The sequence below is a fragment of the Heptranchias perlo genome, chromosome 4, assembly GCF_035084215.1.
Source record: "Heptranchias perlo isolate sHepPer1 chromosome 4, sHepPer1.hap1, whole genome shotgun sequence".
Lineage (NCBI taxonomy): Eukaryota > Metazoa > Chordata > Chondrichthyes > Hexanchiformes > Hexanchidae > Heptranchias > Heptranchias perlo.
The window spans coordinates 83,980,907-84,007,782 of record NC_090328.1 but is presented as its reverse complement, the minus strand read 5'-3'; the positions used below and the strand labels follow the sequence as shown (position 1 = coordinate 84,007,782).

General features: G+C 42.8%; 1 protein-coding gene across 1 annotated transcript; it reads left to right on the top strand.

Annotated features, from left to right (window-relative positions):
• Positions 1-7,629: 7,629 nt before the first annotated feature.
• On the top strand, positions 7,630-26,576 carry LOC137320543 (major intrinsically disordered NOTCH2-binding receptor 1-like). The gene is made up of 3 exons (XM_067982228.1): positions 7,630-7,791; positions 8,218-8,463; positions 26,391-26,576. The coding sequence occupies exons 1-3, from the start codon at positions 7,630-7,632 to the stop codon at positions 26,574-26,576; spliced, it is 594 nt and encodes a 197-aa protein (XP_067838329.1).
• The last annotated feature ends 300 nt before the right edge of the window (positions 26,577-26,876 follow it).

Here is a 26,876-nt window from a genome sequence, read left to right as displayed (position 1 = left end):
GAGGAGGACCATCTCAGTCCCATGAGAGGAGGACCATCTCAGTCCCATGAGAGGAGGACCATCTCAGTCCCATGAGAGGAGGACCATCTCAGTCCCATGAGAGGAGGACCATCTCAATCCCATGAGACGAGGACCATCTCAGTCCCATGAGAGGAGGACCATCTCAGTCCCATGAGAGGAGGACCATCTCAGTCCCATGAGAGGAGGACCATCTCAGTCCCATGAGAGGAGGACCATCTCAATCCCATGAGAGGAGGACCATCTCAGTCCCATGAGAGGAGGACCATCTCAGTCCCATGAGAGGAGGACCATCTCAGTCCCATGAGAGGAGGACCATCTCAGTCCTATGAGAGGAGAGGGTCACCTCAGTCCAATGAGAGGAGGACCATCTCAGTCCTATGAGAGGAGAGGGTCACCTCAGTCCCATGAGAGATGGGGTATCTCAGTCCCATGAGAGGAGGGGCATCTCAGTTCCATGAGAGGAGGGTCACCTCAGTCCCATAAGAGGTGGGATCTGAGTACCTAAGATTATTTTTGAGCTCTATTTATAAATGAAAAACAATGGCCTAGAAATTCATTCTTGCCACACCATAAAACGGGTGCCTAAGGGTCCAACATGGCGGGCGGTGCATCTGCCTGTCCCAGAAGTGTGCCGCCTGCTCTATTGGATTGGGCTCCTCGATAGGTGTCCAGGATGTCTGCCAGAACTATTCAAGAAGCTTATTAACATATTTAAATAAGGGCCCTACGTTTGTTGTACAACCCTTTTGTGAAATTGGTTTGCCCCAGTGTCTGTTTCGCCATGTGATAAACTCGACCAGCAACTTATGGTGTTAATAGTCAGGAAGGAGTCTGCACAAACTCCATTTAAAGGGCTGATCCCCACCATAGAGGCGAGTTGCTGGTTTGTCCTCTGAGGCTGCTAATTATCTTCTCGACCTTTTTTTTTGCCTGTTTTCTGCCGTCCACAAGTGAATTCTGACTTCTGCTAACAACTTTGTACTGGTGCTGGATTGCTTTTGTTTGCTTTGGAAAGAGTTTATTCCAGTCATGGGTGGCCTGGTTGGGGCTGGAGGAGGAGGGGGAGCAGTGAAGCAGACAGGAGAAAGCAGGAGCAGCTGGAAGAAGGGGGAGGAGGAGGGCATTGCGCATAAGAACATAAGAACTAGAGTAGGAGTTGGCCATACGGCCCCTTGAGCCTGCTCCACCATTCAATAAGATCAATATTTCTTCTATTTCAACTCCTTTCCCGCTCTATCCCCATATCCCATAAGGCAAAAGGCCATACCCGCAGTGGGTCTTCAGAGAGCTCCTCTCCTTCAACTTCACCGAGGCGCCTGTGCTTCACCAAGGAGGCTTTCAGAAGTTATGTCACCTGCTGTAGCCACAACTGGAGCCTCAAACCAGAGCATGGACAGCACTGCCTATGGTTGTCAAGGTCACCGTGGTCCTTAACCTTTACGCTAAAGGGTCGTTCCAGTCTGCAGCAGGTGACATCAGTGACATATCGCTGTTCGCAGTCCATTGCTGTATCAGAGACGTGACCGGGACTCTCAACATCAGGAAGAGCACATGCATCACATTCCCCATGGTGAAAGCAGGACGAGACTCATGGGTCTTCCCCTCAATTGCCTACATATATGAACGCCAACAACAAATCCAGAAAACAGAACCTTTGGCCCTGATTTTAACGGGGTGGGGGGGGGGGCTGTTGGGGAGGGCAGTGGGTGCGTGCAAGCTCCAAAGCGGAAGCTGGAGATACACCCGGAAACAACTGAGATGTTGAAGCCCGGACAATTTTAATGGCCACGGTTCATTTCAGTAAATTTCCTTGGGCTCGTGCCCGAGCCCGGCCAGATCCACTACCTGGCCAATGGGTGGGAGCGGGAATTCGGGCCACAAGAGACTGTAGCCGGGGACCTGTATAGGTAAGTGGTGGGGGGGATGGGAGGAGGGGAGGTAGCCCAGGACAAGGGAGGCCCAGAGTTTCCTTGTGGGGCCTGGTGCAGTGGTCATGCCCCTGCTGGCCCACAAGGAAACATTAAACATATTTAAAACTACCTGCTTGGGCCTCTTCTGGCTCACAATCCAGCTACCTGCAGGTTTGGCCTGATGGGGAAGCTACCACTGTTGCCCCGATCAAGCCTCGGACTAAAATTGCAGTCAGGTCCCGATGACACTGCCTTCCTGCAGGTGTCCTGCTCACCTGCTCAAAAGAGTAGGTTATGATCGGGACATGGCTGGAGGGTTGCAGATAGGTCGCTGCCCTTAGTTTAACTTCTCCCTCACCCGATTTCTGCCAGGCAGGGGGACTTAAAATCAGGGCCTTTATTTCAACAATTCACTTCAGATTTGAATAACAGTTAACTAGAATAATTAATGATAATAATTAATATCGGACAACACAGTGTGAACGGAGAGTTTGGTACGTGTGGGAGTTTAAGGGTTAATCTCTTGTGGGAGTTTAAGGGTTAATCTCTTTACAATCTAGTGCATATTGCTTTCAACTGTTTAAGTTCAATTGCTATTAACTGTTTAAGTTCAATTTTACAGTTTAAATTTTTAAGTTTCTGTCAGGCTTCAGCAGAGAGAGCTGCTGTAGCAAGTTAATTGGTTAGTTAGATTAAACTGGTCCCTGAAGGTGGGGCAGGCCTGACTCATCTGAGTCACAAACTGTAGAAATACAGGGGCCTGTCAGTGCGAACAACACAGTGTGAACTGCTGAGAGTTTGGTACATGTGGGAGTTTGGTGAAGTGGGGGAAGGAGGTGCTGCTTTGCCTTGCTTTTCCTAACTTTTTCCCCAGAGCGGCAGTGAACCTGAGAGTAGAAGACTGAGATTGGGGAATAAAAGCAGCAGCAGACCTGCACCAAGAGACAACTACTGTGCGACATCACAGGTGAGGCAGGAGAGTCCGAGAGGTGAGCAGAGTATAAAAGGGGAGGCCGAGAGCGGGAGGAGAGTCTGAGAGTCTAAGGCAAGTCATGGCAGCACAGCTCGCACCCGTGATATGCTCCTCCTGCACTATGTGGGAAGTCATAGACACTACCAGTGTCCCTGGTGACCATGTGTGCAGGGAGTGTGTCCAGCTGCAGCTACTGGCTAACCGTCTTTCGGAGCTGGAGCTGCGGGTGGATTCACTGTGGAGCATCCGCGATGCTGAGACTATCGTGGATAGCACGTTCTGTGAGGTGGTCACACTGCAGGTAAAGATTACACAGGCAGAAAGGAAATGGGTGACCGCCAGGCAGAGTAAAAGGACTAGGTAGGTAGAGCAGGAGTCCCCTGGGACCATCTCCCTCTCAAACAGATATTCTGCTTTAGATAATGTTGGGGGAGATGGCTTATCAGGGGAAAGCAGCAAGAGCCAGGTTCGGGGCACCACAGGTGGCTCTGCTGCACAGGAGGGGAGGAAGAAGAGTGGCAGGGCTATAGTGATTGGGGATTCAATTGTAAGCGGAACAGATAGGCGTTTCTGTGGCTGCAAACGTGACCCCAGGATGGTATGTTGCCTCCCTGGTGCTAGGGTCAAGGATGTCACGGAGGGGCTGCAGGGCATTCTGGAGGGGGAGGGTGAACAGCCAGTAGTCGTGGTCCATATTGGTACCAACGCCATGGGTTTAAAAAAAAGGGATGAGGTCCTGCAAGGTGAATTTAAGGAGTTAGGAGATAAATTAAAAAGCAGGACTTCAAAGGTAGTGATCTCAGGATTACTACCGGTGCCACGTGCTAGTGAGTATAGGAACAAGAGAATAGACAGGATGAATGCGTGGCTGCAGGGATGGTGTAGGAGGGAGGGATTTAGATTCTTGGGACATTGGGACCGGTTCTGGGGAAGGTGGGACCTGTACAAGCATGACGGGTTACACCTGAGCAGGACCGAGACCAATGTCCTCGCGGGGGTGTTTGATAGTGCTGTTGGGGAAGGTTTAAACTAGAGTGGCAGGGGGATGGGAACCTGAGCGGGGAGTCAGAAGGGAATAAAATTGAGAGCAGCAAGAGAGGGGAAGACCCAGGGGAAATCTACAATACAAATAGTACAAACAGTTGTTCAAGAACAAGTGAGAGGGAAAAGAGTAGAGCAGTGGAAAGAAAGTGTACTTTAGGCACGACAGATAAAATAAAAACTAGAAGGCGTAAGGCGATTAACCCAGCATCAAAGCTGTGGCAGGGGGTTGGGAACCTGAGCAGGGAGACAGAGGAAAGCGTGTCAGGAAGGGACAGAAGGTATGGAGTAAAAGTGTTAAAAAGTGTTAAAAAAGGAAAAAGCAGGAACTAAGTAGCATTCGTAACAAAATGGACGAGTTAACGGCACAAATAACTACGTATGGGTATGATCTTGTGGCCATTACAGAAACATGGCTGCAGGGTGACAACGACTGGGAATTAAATATGCCAGGGTATTTAACAATCAGGAAGGACAGGCAGGAAGGGGAGGTGGGGTGGCTATGTTAATAAAGGAAGGAATCACTGTTATACAGAGAAATGATATTGGGACAAAGGATCAGGATACTGAAACAGTTTGGGTAGAGATAAGGAATAATAAGGGGAAAAAAACACTAGTGGGCGTAGTATATAGGCCTCCGAATAGTTGCAACTCTGCTGGAAGAAGTATTAATCAGGAAATAGTCGGGACATGAAATAAGGGAACAGCTATAATTATGGGGGATTTTAACTATCATATTAAGTGGACAAATCAAATTGGGCAGGGCAGCCTTGAGGAAGAGTTTATTGAGTGTATTAGGGATGGATTTCTTGAGCAGTATGTAACTGATCCTACAAGGGGGCAAGCAACCTTGGACCTGGTCCTGTGTAATGAGCCAGGATTAATTAATAATGTCCTAGTTAAGGATCCCCTTGGAATGAGTGACCATAACATGGTTACATTCCATATCCAATTAGAGGGTGAGAAGGTTGGTTCTCAAACAAGCGTACTGAGCTTGAATAAAGGAGACTATGATGGTATGAGAGCGGAATTGATTAAAGTGGACTGGGAAAATAGATTAAAGGGAAAGATGGCACATGAGCAGTGGTGTTCATTTAAGGAGTTATTTTACAACTTTCAAAAAATATATATTCCACTGAGGAAAAAAGGGTGGACAAGAAATGACAGCCATTGTGGCGAAGTAAAGAAATTAAGGATAGTATCCGACTAAAAACAAGGACCTATAAGGTAGCCAAACTTAGTGGGAGGATAGAAGATTGGGAAGTCTTCAAAAGACAGCAAAAAGTAACTAAAGGATTGAATATGATAAGGGAAGTTAGATTATGAAAAGAAATTAGCAAAAAATATAAAAACAGATAGCAAGAGTTTCTACAGTTATATAAAAAGAAAAAGGGGTGGCTAAGGCAAACGTAGGTCCCTTAGAGGATGAGACCGGGAAATTAATGGTGGGAAACACGGAGATGGCAAAAATGCTGAACAAATATTTTGTTTCAGTCTTTACGGTAGAGGACACTAAGAATATCCCAACACTGAACAACCAGGGGGCTCTAGGGGGGGAGGAGCTAAATACAATTAAAATCACTAAGGAATTGGTACTCAGTAAATTAATGGGACTCAAGGCGGATAAATCCCCTGGACCTGATGACTTACATCCTAGGGTCTTGAGGGAAGTGGCAGTAAGGATTGTGGATGCTTTGGTAATAATTTTCCAAAATTCTCTGGACTCGGCAAAGGTCCCGGCAGAATGGAAAACTGCCGATGTAACACCCTTATTTAAAAAGGGTAGTAGGCAGAAGGCTGGAAATTATAGACCAGTTAGCTTAACAGCTGTGGTGGGTAAAATTTTGGAGTCTATTATTAAGGAGACAGTAGCAGAACATTTGGATAAACATAATTTAATAGGACAAAGTCAGCATGGTTTTACAAAGGGGAAGTCATGTCTGACAAATTTGCTTGAGTTCTTTGAGGACATAACGTACAGGGTGGATAAAGGGGAACCAGTGGACGTAGTGTATTTAGACTTCCAGAAGGCATTCAACAAGGTGCCCCATAAAAGATTATTGCTCAAGATAAAGAATCACTGGATTGGGGGTAATATTCTGGCATGGGTGGAGGATTGGTTATCTAACAGGATGCAGGGAGTTGGGATAAATGGTACATTCTCGGACTGACAACCAGTAGCCAGTGGTGTTCCGCAGGGGTCGGTGCTGGGTCCCCAACTCTTAACAATCGATATTAGCGATTTTGGAGGAGGGGACCGAGTGTAACATATCAAAGTTTGCAGATGATACAAAGGTGGGAGGGAAAGTCGAGTGAGGAGGACATAAAAAACCTACAAGGGGATATAGACAGGCTGGGTGAGTGGGCGGAGATTTGGCAGATGCAATACAATATTGGAAAATGTGAGGTTATGCACTTTTGCAGGAAAAATCAGAGAGCAAGTTATTATCTTAATGGCAAGAAACTGGAAAGTACTGCAGTACAAAGGGATCTGGGGGTCCTAGTTCAAGAAAATCAAAAAGTTAGTATGCAGGTGCAGCAGGTGATCAAGAAGGCCAACAGAATGTTGGCTTTTATTGTTCGGGGGATAGAATATAAAAACAGGGAGGTATTGCTGCAGTTATATAAGGTATTGGTGAGACCGCACCTGGAATACTGCATACAGTTTTGGTCTCCATACTTAAGAAAAGACATACTTGCTCTCGAGGCAGTACAAAGAAGGTTCACTCAGATAATCCCGGGGAAGAGGGGGCGGACATATGAGGAGAGGTTGAGTAGATTGGGACTCTACTCATTGGAGTTCAGAAGAATGAGAGGCGATCTTATTGAAACATATAAGATTGTGAAGGGGCTTGATCGGGTGGATGCGGTAAGGATGTTCCCAAGGATGGGTGAAACTAGAACGAGGGGGCATAATATTAGAATAAGGGGCTGCTCTTTCAAAACTGAGATGAGGAGAAACTTCTTCACTCAGAGGGTAGTAGGTCTGTGGAATTTGCTGCCCCAGGAAGCTGTGGAAGCTACATCATTGAATAAATTTAGAACAGAAATAGACAGTTTCCTAGAAGTAAAGGGAATTAGGGGTTACGGGGAGCAGGCAGGAAATTGGACATGAATTTAGATTTGAGGTTAGGATCAGATCAGCCATGATCTTATTGAATGGCGGAACAGGCTCGAGGGGCCGATTGGCCTACTCCTGCTCCTATTTCTTATGTTCTTATGTTCTTATAATTTGAATTTCTTTGGGCAGCACCCTTACACTGCGGTTGGGCCCCATGGCATGTTTCCCAATTCATGCAAATTCCCTTGACCTCGGCAGATGAGACAGTGTCAAGATCTCAACTAGTGGATGGGCAGATGTTCTGCTCCAACCAGATCCACCCCAAAAGACCTCCTGAGGCAATTCAGCCTCCTGATTGCCTGTCTCTTGGGAAAGAATTTCTTTGATCATATTGTCTCATAATCTGCATTGTGCTAATGAAAAGAGTCCCAATGACAAATGGTGTGTATTATTCATGAGTGACTGCAGTCCAAGATTAGTTCATTTAGTATCTAAAAGGAGCTCTTCAGACAGGTAATGTTTCAGCTATCTACCTAAATATTCAACAGTTCATTAATAATTGAGAAGAGAGTGTATTGCTCGTCAGTCCCGGTGTGTGACTGGAGTACGACACAGAGTGAAACATGGACCTATCTGTCTTGCCAAATAACAACCATCCTGACAAATTTCTGCAGCTCGATGTAAAAGCATTAGCGACAAGTCCTGGTTTGAACCAAATTGGTTTCACAGGGCTCTATGGGGCAGCTCTGAGTGGTCAACAGTGGCACAATAGAGTCTATTCACAGGTAAGTGGGTCAAACAGCTTCACGGGAATGGTTTCAATCACCTGCTGAGAACTGAACATACATCCTTGTAGAATTCTGCTTTTATATTTTTTAATGAAATATCTTAAAATCACTGAACTAAATAATAAAGATATGAAGCATTCAGTTAAATGGATCTGTAAATAGAACCATACAAAAGCTGGACTTGAATTAATTGAGTGCACTTTTGTAATTGATCCTTGCATCAACGAGCAAGTAGCTTGTGTTAAATCATTAAATGAAATTTGTGAAACCAAATGAATGTTTGCAACCACTACTGAAATAGAAGCATTAATTGAATCAGACTTACAGTATGGTCAACAGGTATAACCCTGATCACAATTAATTCTGATAATATTGCTGTGAATAACACTGTTTCTGCATTGTTGTGTTCTGAATGTCTTCCAGACTAAGAACCAAAAGTTTTCAGAGTTCAGTTTGCAATTGAATGGTGATGGCCCCGTTGTCATCGATAAAGTCCTCAGCAAACATATCACTCCTCTAACCTTGAAGTCCACCATCAAGAGGAATCCCTTGTATGCAGACATAAAGACAGTCGACAGCTGGCAACAGAACAAAGCTCATCCATCCTGGACGATTCAGGATTATGACAGACAGTCAGTGCAAATAAATCTAGCTGATCATTTAAGCAAGGTGATATTTTACAAAAAGTACCTTTGATAATGGATACCAATATTTTAACTTCAATTTATATACAATATCTTGCACTTAAATGGCTATTCAAATGTCTCAACTTTTTTTATAGAGGCAAAAAAACAACATTGAGCGGTAGTGAGAGTATTGGCAGTGTTGAGTAAAGGCATGAACTAAAATAAGGCTTCTGAACGAAAGGAGAGATAGCAAGATAGTGGAGAGTTTTAGGGAGAACATCCCAGAATGTGGGGCCAAAATGGCTGAAGGGTCTGTGGCCAATGGTGGTAGAGTGGATGGGGAATGCAGAGGAGGCCAGAGACGGAAGAGTGGAGGGCGCATGCAGGAACACCGCAGTGAACGAGTTTGCAGAAATATGGAGAGGCAAGACCCAGGATGGATTTGTTCGTGAGGACAAGGCTTTTGAGATTAAAAGACTCGGGGATGAGAAGCCACTGAAGGTTGCTGAGGACATGGTGATAAGGGAATGAGATAGGTTGAGGATGGCAGAGCTTTGGATGAGTTTCAATTTGTGAAGGACAGAAGTCAGGAAGCCGTCAAGAAGACCATTGGAATAATCAAGTTTAGAGAAGGCAAAAGCTTGGATAAGGGTTTCAGCACCCAAGGGGGTGAGGTAGGGCTGCAGGTGGGAAATGTTGCAGTGGTGGAAACAGGCAGTTTAGGTGGTGGATAGTATGTGGGGTTTAAACCTCAGCCCAGGATAAAATAGGGGCACTGACTTTGTGTATTTTTGGACTCAGTCTGAAGGAGCTGGCAGCGACAGAGATGAAATTGGAAGCTAATGCACAGAGTTTGGGAGCTGAATAGGCTGGCTTCAGTCTTGCTGATACCAAATTGAAGAAAGTTCTTGATCATTGAGAACTTGATGCCAGCTAAGCATTTGGGCATCACAGTGGTAGTCAAAGAGCTAAGGGTGGTGGTAGAGAGGAGAATCTGCCTACAACCATATGTGATGAGAGGGTTAAAATCACACTATGCAATATTATTAATGAATATTTTAACACATTCAAATGAAATTCCTCTGTCCACTATTTAAACAAAAGTGTTTAACCAGTTAAAATGAATGTGTCCCTTAAAAATATAGCATGCATGATTTCAACAGCACAAATTAGCTTTACTCCATGTTAAATCATAATCTTTCCTGTATTTATTAATTTTGTTAAACATATTTCATACATTGAACATTACATTTTCTGCCAGTGGCTTCTATCTATCTATCTATCTATTATCTATCTATCATCTATCTATCTATCATCTATCTATCATCTATCTATCATCTATCCACCATCATAAACGATTTGGACTCGGGAATCGGAAGTACAATTTCAAAATTTGCAAACAACACCAAATTGGGGGGTATAGTTAATAGTGAGAAGAACTGCGAAAAATACAGGAAGACATTAATAAATTTGCAGTATGGACGTGTAATTGGCAAATTAATTTCAATATAGATAAGTGTGAGGTGGTGCATTTTGGTAGGAAGAATAAGGAGGCCACATACTCCTTGGAAAGTAAGAGTCTAAATGGGGTAGAGGAGCAGAGGGATCTGGGGGTACAGATCCACAAATCACTAAAAGTAGCGAGTCAGGTTAATAAGACCATAAAAAAAGCACTGAAGTTCATTCCTAGAGGGATAGAATTGAAAAACAGTGAAGTTATGTTAAACTTGTATAGAACCTTGATTAGACCACACATGGAGTCCTGTGAACAGTTCTGGTCTCCATATTATAAAAAGGATATAGAGACACCAGAGAAGGTGCAAAAAAAATTTACTAGGATGATATCAGAACTGAGAGGTTATCCCTATCAGGAAAAATTGAACAGACTGGGGCTCTTTTCTCTAGAAAAGAGAAGACTGAGGGGTGAGCTGATAGAGTATGCGAATAGACTGGCGGCCAACATAAAAGGGAATCCAAAAGCTTTCTACAGGCATATAAATAATAAACGGGTAGTAAGAGGAGGGGTGGAGCCGATTAGGGACCATAAAGGAGATCTACTCATGGAGGCAGAGGGCATGGCCGAGGTACTAAATGAGTACTTTTCATCGGTCTTTACCAAGGAAGAAGATGCTGTCAGAATCTCAGTAAAGGAAGATATAGTTGAGATACTGGATGGGCTAAAAATTATAAAGAAGTGGTACTAGAAAGGCTAGCTGTACTTAAAGTAGATAAGTCACCTGGTCCAGATGGGATGCATGCTAGGTTGCTGAGGGAAGTAAGGGTGGAAATTGTGGAGGTAATGGCCATAATCTTCCAAATACCCTTAGATACGGGGGGTGGGGGGTGGTGCCAGAGGACTGGAGAATTGCAAATGTTACACCCCTGTTCAAAAAAGGATATAAGGATAAACCCAGCAACTATAAGCCAGTCAGTTTAAACTTAGTGGCGGGGAAACTTCTTGAAGCGATAATCTGGGACAGAATTAACAGTCACTTGGAAGAGTGTGGATTGATTAGGGAAAGTCAGCACGCATTTGTTAAAGGCAAATTGTGTAACTAACTTAATAGAGTTTTTTGATGAGGTAACAGAGAGGGTAGGTGAGGGCAATGCAGTTGATATGGTGTATATCATCAAGATTGCGGCCCATGGGATAAAGGGGGCAGTAGCAACATGGATACAAAATTGGCTAAGTGACAGGAAGCAGAGAGTAGTGGTGAACGGTTGTTTTTCAGACTGGAGGGAGGTGTACAGTGGTGTTCCCCAGGGGCCGTGCTAGAACCATTGCTTTTCTTGATATATAAATGACTTATACTTGGATGTACAGGGAACAATTTCAAAATTTGCAGATGACGCAAAACTTGGAAGGGTCGTGAACAGTGAGGAGGATAGTGATAGACTTTAAGAGGATATAGACAAGCTGGTGAAATGGGCGGACACGTGGCAGATGAAATTTAATGCAGAAAAATGCGAAGTGATACATTTCAGTAGGAAGAACGAGGAGAGGCAATATAAACTAGAGGGCACAATTCTAAAAGGGGTACAGGAATAGAGATCTGGGGGTATATTTGCACAAATCGTTGAAGGTGGCAGGGCAGGTTGAGAAAGAGGTTAAAAAAGTATACGGGATCGTGGGCTTTATAAGTAGAGGCATAGAGTACAAATGTGAGGAAATCATGATGAACCTTTATAAAACAATGGTTCGGCCACAACTGGAGTATTGTGTCCAGTTCTGGGCACCGCACTTTAGGAAAGATGTGAAGGCCTTGGAGAGAGTGCAGAAGAGATTTACTAGAATGATTTCAGGGATGAGGGACTTTAGTTACATGGATAGACTGGAGAAGCTGGAGTTTGATAGAGGTATTCAAAATCATAAAGGGTCCAGACAGAGTAAATAGAGAGAAACTGTTCCCAATGGCGGAAGAGTCAAGAATCAGAGGGCATAGATTTAAGGTGATTGGCAAAAGCACCAAAGGTGACATGAGGAAAAGCTTTTTTACACAGCAAGTGGTTATGATCTGGAAGACACTGCCCGAGGGGATGGTGGAGGCAGCTTCAATTATGGCCTTCAAAAGGGAACTGGATAAGTACTTGAAAGTTAAAAAATTGCAGGGATACGGGGATAGGGCGGGGGAGTGGGACTAGCTGGATTGCTCTTGCATAGAGCGGCGTGGATTCGATGGGCTGAATGGCCTCCTTCCGTGCTGTAACCTTTCTATGATTCTTTCTAGATCTTTAAGATTCTGAAATGGTTTGATAGACATAGAGAAGGTGTTTCCACTTGTGGGCGAGACCAGAACTAAGGGCCATAAATATAAGATAGTCACTAATAAATCCAATAGGGAATTCAGAAGAAACTTCTTTACCCAGAGAGTGGTTAGAATGTAGAACTCGCTACTACAAGGAGTAGTTGAGGCGACTAGCATTGATGCATTTAAGGGGAAGCTAGATAAACACATGAGAAAGGAATAGAAGGATATATTGATGGGGTTAGATGAAGAGTGGTGGGAGAAGGTTCGTGTGGAGCATAAACACCGGCATGGACCTTTTGGGCCAGATGGCTTGTTTCTGTGCTGTACATTCTATGTAATCCTATGTAATATCTACCTATCTATCTATATATCTATCTATCTATGTATCTATCATCTATCTACCTATGTATCACACATACATAATAGTCTTAGGGTAGAAATTGTGGGGAGTGTGATTCTGGGAGAGGTGCAATTTGGAGCTGAACCTGGATCCATTATGTTTCTGCCCCTCTTAAGTTCTTAACCAAAATACTTTTAAAAGTATGTTCAAAATAATATATGAATTTGCTTCATTTTCCTTAATTACAAGCCATTTTGTTGAGAGAAAATGCTCTGATTTTTTTACCGAAAGTAAAGGTTTAGAGATTTGGACCATCCTTATGATTTGCGTGGTTTAATCTCATTGTGATTTATATTTTAGGAAATTCAACAGGCTTATTGTCAATCTCCAGGATATCACACAATTCTTAATCTTTTTTTATCATTTTTATAATAAAACTTCTTGTATCTGTTCTGTACACGATGGCTATTGTCATCATTATGACTGCCGACTGATAAGCCCCAATTTGAACCACCTCACCCCCGGAGTGCGATTCCTAGGAGATTTTTACACCCGGGCCTCATTTATGTGCCTCATTTACTGACTCCTGCCCGAAGCTGGCATGAATGACGTCACTGCCGGTGGGCGGGTGTCAAAATTTATCGGGGGGTCAGGCCTCCGCCAGGGACCCACATAAATGATCCCCGGTAAGGTATATGAGGATTTAGGGAGGTCGGAAAGTCCGTGATTTGGGGAGGGAGGGGGGAGAAGCCTCGGGACAGAGGAGGCCCAAGCTATTCTTGTGGATAACCAGAATGCAGATAAAATGAAGCCCATGCATCTATCAGGGTGATAATATTGGCAGCTTGAAGCAGCCCTACAGAGGCCTGGCCATATTAAAGGAGAGCTTGTATTTTATTCTGCACCAGCAGAAAAAAAACTGTCTGAACAAAATGGTAATTAAGTGAACCGAATTTATTATCTACAGGTGTGCAATGTATATGTGTTATTTGCCATGATGCTTCCCACTTGTATGTTGTATGTGGGTTTTTTTACTCCTCTTGTGCTCCTTCTAGGTGCTTTCCCAGTAAAAAAAAGTAAGTGATGTAGCTGGCTGCTGTGTGTCCATGGGAGGCTCTTAGGATTGAGGTGGTCCTGTACCTCCCTTTGCTGGGTCATGAGATGACCCTGCAACTGGCTCCACCACATTTGCTGTTGTGATAGCAGTCTGGTCCTGCCCACTTTCTGGCACATGTACTGTCATTTGAGATGGGGAGGGTGGGGGGTAGGTTTTCTGGATGTGACATCACCCTGAGACAGCAGCCTCATCTGTATCTGCTCCAGAAATGCCCCTCTGAGTATTTCCTCAGCATGTTCATTGATCTGCATAGGAACAGACTTCTGGGTAGCAATGACGGCAGCAAAAGACTGAATAATTGCTCTCCATCCAATCCCCCAACGTGTTGAAACCAGAGAACAGAACCTCTGGGGTTTGGAGCCCAAAGAATCCACAATAGTAATTTGAGCATTCATGAGAGATACTCCCATCTTGTGAAGAACCTCTGCCACTGGGGGCTCCAAGGTAAAAGCCATGGAATTGTCAATCATTCCATACTGGACTACAGTTCAGGACATGCATAACTGCAATGGACTCCTCCATAAAATGCATAAAACAGTCATGCTGAAATAACAGCCTTCTTTTAAATGCTGGATCCGTGCGATTTAAATCCCGGAGCTCAGTAGCTGAGAGAGGACACGAGCTGACCATTTGATCAGCAGGTTCCTGCTCCTTCACTGCCACCAGCACATGCTGCTGCTCACTCATGCTCTGTGATTCACCTGGTGAGCCCTCCTCAAACTGACTATCTAAATCTACTAGGTTGGATGTACCTGTGCTGATGCTTGTGATAGGTGGAGTGAGTGACCCTGTGTGCTATGATATACTGCTGCTTTCTTCAGTGCCACTAGGAGCTCTGCCAGGTTCTAGGGGGACTCCAAGTGGAACATACGTTACAATACTGGCTGCAAAGCCCCCCATGTATGCCTGGATAACTGACTGAGTGACTCTGTGAGTGAAAGAAAGAACTTGCATTTCTACCTTATCATGACCTCAGGACATCCCAAAGCATTTTACAGTCAATGAATTCAATCACTGTCATTGTGTAAAAATATGCAGCAGTCAACATGCCCAGAGTAAAATCCCACTAACAGCAAGTAAGATGAAGGACCAGTTAATCTCTGTTTTGGTGGTATTAGTTGAGAGAGAAATGTTGGCCAAGTTACCGCCTAACTTTTCCTTGAATAATTCCATGGGATCTTTTATAACCTCCTGAAAAGCCAGATAGGCTGTAGTTTAGCTCCCATCAAAAAGACAGGACCTCTGACAATGCAGGACTCCTTTGGTACTACACAGAAGTATCAGTCTAGATTGTGAGCTCAAGCCCTAGCAATGGGGCTTGAACACGCAACCTTCTGACTCAGAAGCAAGAATGCTGCCACTGAGCAAGACTAGTAGAGTAGAGATGAAATTATATAAGACAGATAGAACAAGCCCTCAAGTTATTGGATGCCTCTGGCTTCAGCCTTTCCCATTCATTCTTTGCTTTCCATTCTTTGTGCCCACCTGCTGAAGAGGCCAAAAAGTCAGGTTGCTGATGGGGTTGGTCGGATCTCCCCCAGAAATAACTTACAAGTGCCCTCATTGGATTCCTATGTAAGGGTGTTGGAAATATGTTACTATTAATGCTACCAAGGATTGTTAATCCTTCTTAATAATAACTTCCTTGATGATTTGGGCCCGAGAGTGACTGAATATGGAAGCTTTATTATAGACACAAGAACAATGTTCTAATACAGTTATACCAGATAACAAGTATTTATATAACAATGTTCTAATACAATTATATCAAATAAACAAGTATTGTACAACCTGCTTGTCCCTAGGAGATGTTAGGCTGATCAGACCTGGTTCGTAGGGTATGTGGACCTCCTCCATCCCAAGAAGATTCTTTTAACATTTAGTGGGTCAATGGCCCAGTTCTTATATCTTCCTGAAGCATATTCGCTTGTGGTAGCTTAACGACATTAGCCCGATGATGTCATTTGTCCCGGACATCTTCCCCCCCGGGGTGCCCATTGTTCCAGACATCCATTCTATGGTGTTAACTGTTTATCAGACACATTTTCTATGAGGTTAACTGTTGTCAATTCTATCCAGTTTATGGGGGAGGGACATGCCCTTGTCTTTCTGTTTAGGCAGGCCCCTGCGTGTCCTGTTTTTGCTTCACAATCTTAATTTGGATTGTTTGAATGCAGAAATTTAAGATGCCAATCACGAAGGTTACCTAATTATCTGAACAAAGCTCCTGCAATTAATGTAATAGGATTAGTCTGTGTCCATGTCCTGAGTCCTTAATTAAGCCTTGGGACTTCTTGTTATTTGTTTCTGACAATTGGTCTTCAATGTGTCTGTTTCACATTTCTGTTGTCTCTGCAGTATTCCCAATCACTTTGCCTGATGTCAGACTTATCATTTCCTGTGGAATGTTGGCTCCCTTTGTATTCTTACAAACGCAAGGCCTGCGCTTCGCTTTTTAGCCAAGCGCCTGAAGCTTTGCATGATGGGATTTATGATTTGTCTTGAAATCGTATTTCTTACATTTCCCTCCTTTTGACCGAGTGTGACCATCCTGGGTCATATTGTACCTTAACCCCTCCCCCCAACCTGCTTTTATTGTTTGTCTTGGTCTTACCTAAGATCACCTTGGGTTTACATTTTATCAACATTTATATTCACATAAACACACATAGACATATATGTATACATATTGCTTCAGCGGGCCTCATTTGTCAATATGGGCCCGCCCAATCAATACGTACAAAATAATCACTAGCCACAATACACAGCATTGAAAAATAACTAATTATTGTACCATCATTCTTGTCCACGGATGGATAGAAACATTAGCATATTCAGCTTCTTATACATTGAAAATACTACACAAAACATTATATGCCAGCTTCGGGCAGGAGTCAGTAAATGAGGCACATAAATGAGGCCCGGGTGTAAAAATCTCCTAGGCGTCGCACTCTGGGGGTGGCGTGGTTCACATTGGGGCTTATGAGTCGGCAGTCATAATGTAGACAACACCCATCGTGTACAGAACAGATACAAGAAGTTTTATTATAAAAATGATAAAAAAAGATTATGAATTGTGTGATATCCTGGAGATTGACAATGAGCCTGTTGAATTTCCTAAAATATAAAGATATTTCCTAAAATATGAGATTAAACCATGCAAATCACAAGGATGGTCCAAATCTCTAAACCTTTAACTTTTGATTTTAAAAAATCCAAACATTTTCTCAACAAAATGGCTTGTAATTACGGAAAATGAAGCAAATTCATACATTATCTTAAACATACTTCTAAAAGTATTGTGGTTAAGAACTTAAGAGGGGCAGAAACATGACTGATCCAGGTTCAGCTCCAAATTGCACCTCTCCCAGAATCACACTCTCCACAATTTCTACCCTAAGACCATTATGTATGTGATACATAGTTAGATAGATAATAGATACATAGATAGATACATACATACATAGGTAGATATTACATAGGATAACATAGAATGTACAGCACAGAAATAAGCCATTTGACCCAAAAGGTCCATGCCAGTGTTTATGCTCCACACGAGCCTCCTCCCTCCACTCTTCATCTAACCCCATCAATATATCCTTCTATTCCTTTCTCATATGTTTATCTAGCTTCCCCTTAAATGCATCAATGCTAGTCGCCTCAACTACTCCTTGTAGTAGCGAGTTCCACTTTAACCTCTTTCTTCCCCCCCCCCCCCCCCCCCCAACACGCTTTTATTGTTTGTCTTGGTCTTACCTAAGATCACCTTGGGTTTACATTTTATCAACATTATATTCACATAAACACACATAGACATACATGTATACATATTGCTTCAGCGGGCCTCATTTGTCAATATGGGCCCGCCCAATCAATACGTACAAAATAATCACTAGCCACAATACACAGCAATGAAAAATAACTAATTATTGTACCATCATTCTTGTCCACGGATGGATAGAAACATTAGCATATTCAGCTTCTTATACATTGAAAATACTACACAAAACATTATAACAACAATTATAATCAGAACAAACTTAGCAAGGATTAAAAGCTGTGAGACAATTCTAGCCCAAGGATGTTGTCCTACGTTATATACTATTTCCCACTATTTAGGTTCCCTTAGCTGTCCTATATTGCTTTCTACGGCCGCATTTTGTTGTTGTAGATCAATTAGGTGACACACTGATGCGACCGTCTGGTTAAGTGTAGTTTTAAGATTCAGTGACAGTGGTAGAATCGGATGTCCAAATTGTATAATCGCCTTCTGAGTTTCTTCTCTTAAACCAATTTCCACCTGAATTTCCATAGCATTATGAATGTTCACTGGGATCAGGATTGAACTTGCAACTCTAACTCGCAACTCTTGTAGTTAGTTCACGGGTAAAGCAAACTGATAGAGTTTGTACAGGACACTCCTATGTCCCATGGCGGTAAGTCAAGTCTGATGTCGTCACACAGTAGCAACCTCTTCCGTGTATCCATGCTTTGCTTGTCCCGATTTCCATCTTCTAATACTAACAGTACAATTAGGGGAGTGCTCATCTAGGGTGAAACCACAAGTCGGGACACTATTCTGGGTGAAATCGCACTGACACATCCATGTGCCCTTGATCTGAGTACAGCAAGATAAATCTGGTGCCACCCAGGTTTCACCATTCTTTGTCAATATCTTTGGATAATTGACTCTCTCGATCTACTCTCAGTTTCCCTTAATATCTTGAAAACTTTGATCAAATCACCCCTTAATCTTCTAAATTCCAGGGAATACAACCCTAGTTTGTGTAATCTCACCTCGTAATTTAACCCTTGGAGTCCAGGTATCGTTCTAGTAAAGATACGCTGCACGCCCTCCAAGGCCAATATATCCTTCCTAAGCTGCAGTGCCCAGAACTGAGCACAGTACTCCAAGTGTGGTCTAACCAGGGCTTTGTACAACAGTAGCATAACTTCTACCCCCTTGTATTCTGGTCCTCTAGATATAAAGGCCAGCATTCCATTAGCCTTTTTGAATATTTTCTATACCTGTCCATGTCATTTTAATGATCTATGTACATGGACTCCTAAGGCTCTTTGGACCTCCACTGTTTTGAACTTTTCACCATTTAGAAAGTACTCTGATCTATCCTTTTTAGGTCCAAAGTGGATGACCTCACACTTGCCTACATTGAAATCCATTTGCCACAATTTTGCCCATTCACTTAAACTATTAATATCTCTGTAATTTTATGCTTCCATCGACACTGCTTACAATGCTGCCTATCTTTGTGTCATTGGCAAATTTGGATATGTGGCTCTCTATCCCATCATCTAAGTCATTAATAAATACAGTGAATAGTTGAGGCCCCAACACAGATCCCTGTGGGACACCACTAGTCACATCCTGCCAATTTGAGTACCTGCCTATTATCCCCACTCTCTGTCTCTTGCAGCTCAGCCAATTTCCTAACCTGGTCAATAATTTGCCCTCAATTCCATGAGCTTCAACTTTAACTAACAGTCTCTTATGAGGGACTTTATCGAATGCCTTCTGGAAGTCCATATAAACAACAGCCATGGACATCCTGTCCACTAATTTACTCTTCAAAAAATTCAATCAGGTTCGTCAGGCATGACCTGTCCTTTAAAAATCCATGCTGACTCTCTCTGATCAGCTGAAAATTTTCAAGATGTTCAGTCACTCTATCCTTAATTCTAAACTTTAGTAATTTCCTGACAATAGATGTTAGGCTAACTGATCTATAATTTCCTGGTTTCCCTCTCTCACCTTTCTTAAATAGCGGAGTGACGTGCAATTTTCCAATCTAAAGGAACAGTTCCAGAATCGAGAGAACTTTGGAAGATTATAGTTAGGGCATCTACAATGTTCTCACTTACTTCCTTTAAAACCCTGGGATAGAAACCGTTTGGTCCTGGGAATTTGTCACTCTTTATTGCCATTATTTTCTTCATTACTGTTAATTTGTTTACATTAATCATGGTGAGTCCCTGTCCCTGATTCAAAATTAGTTTCCTTGGGGTGTCTGGCCTGCCATCCTCTTCCTCTACTGTAAATACTGATGCAAAGTAATTATTTAACATGTCCGCCATTTCCTTATTTACATTTACAATATCACCATTATCAGTTTTTAAGGGGCCCACATTGCTCTTGACCATCCTCTTTTTCCTAATAAAACTGTAAAAAATTGTTGTGTTGATTTTGATATCCCTTACAAGTTTCTTTTCATACTCCCTTTTTGTAGCTCTTACTATCTGTTTTGTCATCCTTTGCTGCTCTTTATATCTCTCCCAGTCGCCACGATCTGTGCTCTGTTTTGCATTTTTGTATGTTTTTTCTTTTAGTTTTATATTGTCCCTTACCTCTTTTGTCATCCATGACTGTTTTTTTTGGCAAATAGAATTCTTGCCCCTTAGGGGTATAAACTGGTTCTGTATCACGTTAAATTCATTTTTGAACACCTCCCATTGATCTTCTGTCGTTTTACCCATTAACAGATTGGCCCAATGTGGGCAGTCTCTGTCTCATCCCGTTGAAGTCAGCCTTAACTAAATTTAGAATCTTAGTAGCTGATTTGGGTTTCTCTCTTTCAAACATAACATTGAACTCGACCATATTATGATTGCTATTAGATAAATGTTCACACACCATTAGGCTGTTAACTAAATCTAGCTCATTACTCATTATTAAACTAATATGGCCTGCCCCCTTGTTGGTTCTAGGACATATTATTCCAGAAAGCTGTCCTGAACACAGTCAAGAAATTCGTTACCTTTCTGACTCGTCTGCTTATCCCAATCTATATGAAAGTTAAAACCCCCATTAAAACCACTCTGCCTTTGCTACATGCTTGACTAATCTCTGTATTTATGCATTCTGCCACTTCATAGCTGCTACCAGAGAGCTTATACACAACTCCCACTACAGTCATAAATTCTTTTCTATTTCTTAATTCTACCCATAAAATCTCCACTGTCTGCTTACCTCTCGTTATATCCTCTCTTATCATTGAAGTAATTTCATCCTTAATCACTAAGGCTACTTCTCCCCCTCACAATGGGAATACATTCTCACCGGTCCATTTATCTAGTTGTTCATCCATTATAAAAGAAGGGATGCGATTTCTCTCAATGTCTTCCAATCCTTTTTGCACCTGAGACAGCATAAACGCACTATACATGCTGCACGTAATTCCTTTATCTGCATCTTAGATGTCTCCATTTCACTGATCATTGTATTAACCTTTTCCTGAGTGCGTCGAAAGTTGTCAACCATCTCCTTCAGAGACACTAAAACTTGTTGCTGTTCGTACAATGACCCTGTCACTACCCTATCATCCCCTTTCATAATGCCTTTTAATTGCTTTTGCATGGCTTCATCATATTCCCACATGTTCTCTATGTCTCTACTGTTCCAAGCGGCCATTATACCCAACCATTCAGACACTTCCTGTTTTGTTTTCTGTCCACTGGGTTGGGGGGGAGGGGGGGGAGGGGGGGAGGATTATTCCTTGGGACTTTATCAATGTGCCGACCTTGGTTTCTCGCCATAAACTGTCTAAGTTTCTCGGGCAACATCTATTGGTAGAATCTCTCATAAGTTTCATTACACAAACCTGGTAACAGAGCAACTTTTGAAAACCAATAAGCCATTGCTGGGAACTTTGTCCGCAACCGGGCAGTTGGTAGGGGCCGAATGGATGGTTGCATCTGACAACTTTGATTCTCAATTACTTTAAAGCAGAAGGAGCAGGATGACAGCATTCTGGTTTCTTCTCTGAGCAGGCACCAATAGCAATCGGCTTGTCACTTGCAGACTGAGGGAAATTGAGAGGGCTTGTCATTGCCCATGTCCCATTACACAAAGGTGTCCTTAGTGTCCCCCACATAGGGCATGCCAAAAGGAACAAGGTCACTGTCTTTACTGGTGTTCGCATTCATCCGATACCACTTGATAATAGCTGGTTCTTTTCCCTCGCCGATACACGTACATGTCAATCGAAGCCCTTTCCCTGTGGGTACATGTGCCAAAAAGTCCCGTGTTGACCATAGCCTGGTATCATTGATAGTATAACTTATGACGACACTATCCTAGTAGTTCTGAAGATGTTCGGCTTCAATGAAGGGCAAGACACATCCCAACACGACAGCCATCAATATGGTAATGTGCTAAATACCTGCAAGATGTAAAATATTCTGTTAGTGATTATCTGATACCATTATTTATTTACTTACATGACAAGCATATAATATATGCCATGACCAAATTAATAAAATGGTGCTTTGTGCCAGTGTAAAGCACAAAAGTTTTCCTTAAATTTAATTTGAAATGAACATCTTTTATACTCTTATAACAGGAATGCTTTAAAATCCTGTCATAAAAGACAAGACCATAGATGGTTAAACTGCTTTTAGCTCTATGGACAGAAAAGAGGGTGGAGCCGACACCAAAAAGAGGGTGGAGCCGACACCAAAAAGAGGGTGGAGCCGACACCAAAAACAACATCACTCAGACATTTTTTTTTAAAAAGAGGCTTTTAAATGAAAGTAATGCTGCAGCTTTTTAAGTGTTTGTAGCACTCTTAATTTTAAGCCATCAGCAAATTTACTTTTACTGAATCACAGACTAATTGACACCTCCTAACCTTCCTTCTTAGTTTCCGTTAAGGGGGTGTCACGTTACAGACGTGTTTTTCTGAGGCTAACCACAGTGGTTTCATGCTAGATCAAGTTCGAAGCTCCATGTTTGTTATATTCATAGGATTTGGGTATGGCCACCTGTCAACCGCACTCTATTGTTAGAAGTCTCACGCTGGCCACACTACCCTTAAGTTCGGGTCCGTTGTACCAATTTAGCTGATTTGAATAAACCCAGTGATCGTGGGATCAATGGGTAGGTCCTTGACAGTGTATTTTGTATACCTGTGAACTTAATTTGTCAATGATGGGATACGGGCCTTCAAATTTTGGGTTCCATTTTCCCTCATACCTGTTAAGATGGACCATCACTTGGTTGCCTATCTCATACCCTTCTGAGGTGGCCTGAGTCTGGCCCAGTGGGCCTACTCGGGTGTGTCCCATATTTCGGGCTGCGGATAGTTGCACTTGTTGTAAGTGCTTTTGTAACTGTGGTATCCTGGTGTCCATTTTTAAACCCTCTAGCTCAGGTCCTGATAAATGGCCTGCCATCCACACTTCAGGGAGGCGCATCTTTCCACCGGTCATTATTTCAAATGGGTTATATGCCGTGCTTTTAGAAGGGATGCCTCGAATGGCCATTAGAAGGAGCGGTAGTAAGCTGTCCCATTGTTTTCCTGAATGGGCGAGGGACTTGGCTAATCTATTCTTTATGATTCAATTAATTAATTCCAACCAATTCCCATATCCCTTGATTCCTTACAGTCCAAAAAACTATCGATCTCAGCCTTGAATATACTCAACGACTGAGCATCCACAGTCCTCTGGAGTAGAGAATTCCAAAGATTCACAACTCTCTGAGTGAAGAGATTTCACCTCATCTCAGTCCTAAATGGCCGACTTCTTATCCTGAGACTATGTACCCTAGATCTAACTCTCTAGACAGGGGAAACAGTCTCTCAGCATCTACCCTGTCAAGCCCTTTTAAAATCTTATATGTTTCAATGAGATCACCTCTCATTCTTCTAAACTCCAGAGAGTATAGGCTCATTCTACTTAATCTCTCCTCATAGGACAACCCTCTCATCCCAGGAATCAATCTAGTGAACCTTTGTTGCACCCCCTCTAAGGCAAGTATATCCTCCCTTAGGTAAGGAGACCAAAACTGTACACAGTACTCCAGGTGTGGTCTCATCAAAGCCCTGTACAATTGCAGTAAGACTTCCTTACTCTTGTACTCCAACCCATTTGCAGTAAAGGCCAACATGCCATTTGCCTTCCTAATTGCTTGCTGTACCTGCATGCTAACTTTCTGTGTTTCTTGCACAAGGACACCCAAATTCCTCTGAACACCAACATTTAATAGTTTCTCAGCACTTAAAAAATATTCTGTTTTTCCTTCTTGCCCACTCTTGCCCACTCACTAACCCGTCTATATCCCTTTGCAGACTCTTTGTATCCTCCTCACAGCTTACTTTCCCACCTAGCTTTGTATCATCAGCAAACTTGGATACATTATACTCGGTCCCTCCATCTAAGTCATTAATATAGATTATAAATAGCTGAGGCCCAAGCACTGATCCTTGCGGCACCCCACTAATTACAGCCTGCCAACCTGAAAATGACCATTTATTCCTTCTCTCTGTTTTCTGTCCATTAACCAATCCTCTATCCATGCTAATATATTACCTCCAACCCCATGAGCCCTTATCTTGTGCAACAATCTTTTATGTGGCACCTTATAGAATGTCTTTTGAAAATCCAAATATACTACATCCACTGGTTCCCCTTTATCTACCCTGCTAGTTATACCCGCAAAAAAACTCTAATAAATTTGTCAAACACGATTTCCCTTTCATAAAACCATCTTGACGCTGCCTAATCATATTATGATTTTCTAAGTGCCTGTTACCATGTCCTTAATAATGGATTCCAGCATTTTCCCAACAACTGATGTCAGGCTAACTGGCCTGTAGTTCCCTGTTTTCTCTCTCCTTCCTTTCTTGAACAGCAGTGTTACGTTTGCTACCTTCCAATCTGCAGGGACCCTTCTAGAATCTAGGGAATTTTGGAAGATCACAACCAATACATCCACTACCTCTGCAGCCACCTCTTTTAGAACCCTTGGATGTAGGCCATTGGGTGCAGGGGATTTGTTGGCTTTTAATCCTATTAATTTCTTTAGTGCTTTTTCTTTATTAATATTAATTACTTTAATTGCTCACTCTCATTAGACCCTTGGTTCCCCACTATTTCTGGTATGTTTTTTGTGTCTTATACTGTGAAGACAGAAACAAAATAATTGTTTAATGTCTCTGCCATTTCCTTATTCCCCATTATAATTTTCTCCTGTCTCTGCCTCTAATGGACCGATGTTTACTTTCGCTACTGCCTTCCTTTTTACATACTTGTAGTAGCTCTTACAATCTGTTTTTATATTTCTTGCCAACTTACTCTCACATTCTATTTTCTCCCTCTTTATCAACTTTTTGGTCATTCTTTACTGGTTTCTAAAACTTTCCCAATCCTCAGGCTTACTACTTTCCTTGTTATCACATTTGTGTAGATCGGAGACTTGCTTGATCATAGCAAGGCTGGTACCAGGATCCCCTCAGACCTTTATTGTTGGGATGTCATACGCCATCTCTTTTAACTGCCCGCTATCATATGGGATGATCGTTTCCCCTATGGGCACCCTTGTCCCACTCAGCTTAAGTGCCTTTATTGGCATCATTCTAGCCTTCGGACCTCGGCCAGTTTCTCCCTCGTTCAGCGGCTCTTTCTCTCTTTCTTTCCCCTGCCTGTTTTCGTACTCATAGGCTGCCTCAGCCAAATCCTTATAGTGTATCTCCTCCCAGGGGGACCCACTCCCTCCAATCTCACTAATTTGCGTTTTGGTTACTGCAAACATTATACCCTTATGTTGTTTCAATTGCTCACTTTAGCTACGAGGAAAGATTGGATAGGCTGGGGTTGTTTTCTTTGGAACAAAGGAGGCTGAAGGGAGATTTAATTGAGTGTCTAAAATTATGAGGGGCCCAGATAGAGTGGATAGGAAGGACCTACTTCCCTTAGCAGAGGGGCCAATAACCAGGGGGTATAGATTTAAAGTAATTGGTAGAAGGATTAGAGGGGAGCTAAGGAAAACATTTTTCACTCAGAAGGTGGTGGGGGTCTGGAACTCACTGCCCAGAAGGATGGTAGAGGCAGAAACCCTCATTGCATTTAAAAGGTGCTTGGATGTGCACTTGAAGTACCGTAACCTACAAGGCTACAGACCAAGAGCTGGAAAGTGGGATTAGGTTGGATGGCTCTTTTTCGGCCGGCACAGGCACAATGGGCCGAATGGCCTCCTTCTGTACCGTAAATTTCTATGATTCTCAATGGCCATGTTTAGAGCGGGTGGAGGTTCAGTCCCCAACAGGCCATCTGGAATCCCTGATGCAAGACGGGGACCCAGCATTTCTGGTTCCTGGCCTAATTTCTAGCCCTTCTGGCATACTCTCACTGGAATGTCTATGTATATTTGATGGATCTGTGTACCTTATCTATACTTACACAAAAGTAGAGAAACATAGGCAGTTTTGAAAAAACAGCGAATGGACCAGATATTTTTACCATTAATTTTGGGGTTTGTTCTAATTGTCCTCCGTAACCTCGGCAGAAGAACCGTGCAAACCCCAGCGAAACGGCTGAAGTTATGGCGGACGGTCGGGCGAAGCATCGTATAAATTCAACACCTCAATGTACAAACGAATTTCATGCCCTTAAGCAATATATTGTGGTGTGATGTGATAGCTATTCCATAGTGCCCCAGACCTACCAAAAAAGGTGCTGTCCATCACCGTGTGGCCATGTTGTTTAGCCCACAGGCTAGTTGAAGTAGTTTTGCACTTTCTGGCCCAGATGCATCTTTCTCGGGCACTGGGGGAGATACAGCAGTCAGACGTGAATTGCTCTGGGAGTAAAGGTTTCAGGAGGCAGATGGTGAGTACCTGCATTGAACAAATTTCACTCTAGCCACTGGGCTACACTAGCACCAACTTTGGGCTGAGATCAATAGTAATTATGAAATCAATTCTGTGAGTTTGCTATTTGAATATTTGATTTCATTTGATTTCATTTAGGAGGATCCAAATGACCTGAAGTTTTGGTTGGATGATATTTATACACCAGGATACGATTCTTTACTGAGAAAGAAAGAGTCTGAACTGAGAAGAGCCAAATGCTGTAAACTAATAACACTTATAGTATTAGTAGCCTGCACTTTAATCACTGTAATTACCGTATTAATAGTTGTTGTTGGATATTAACTTAGGTAGCCAAAGAAGATTTATATACAGTGAAACCTGTACAAAGTGACACCTCCAAAAAAGGGACGCCTGCAAAAAAGGGACACTCATTGACAGTCCCAAAAAATTTACAATGACATATTGAAAATAGGGACACCTGCAAATAAAGGACACCTGATGCAAGTCCTTTAGGTGTCCCTAATTTACAGGTTTCACTGTAGTCATGTTCATGTTATTCATAGAATCATACAGCACAGAAGAAAGCCATTTGGCCCCTCGTGCCTATGCTGGATCTTTGAAAGAGCTATCCAATTAGTCTCA

Bases quoted from the DNA above. Each gene is read 5' to 3' on its own strand.
- LOC137320543 (XM_067982228.1), top strand. From the start codon at position 7,630: ATGGACCTATCTGTCTTGCCAAATAACAACCATCCTGACAAATTTCTG. The intron at 7,792-8,217 runs GTAAGTGGGTCA...AATGTCTTCCAG, and splicing joins ACAATAGAGTCTATTCACAG to ACTAAGAACCAAAAGTTTTC. The intron at 8,464-26,390 runs GTGATATTTTAC...GATTTCATTTAG, and splicing joins TAGCTGATCATTTAAGCAAG to GAGGATCCAAATGACCTGAA.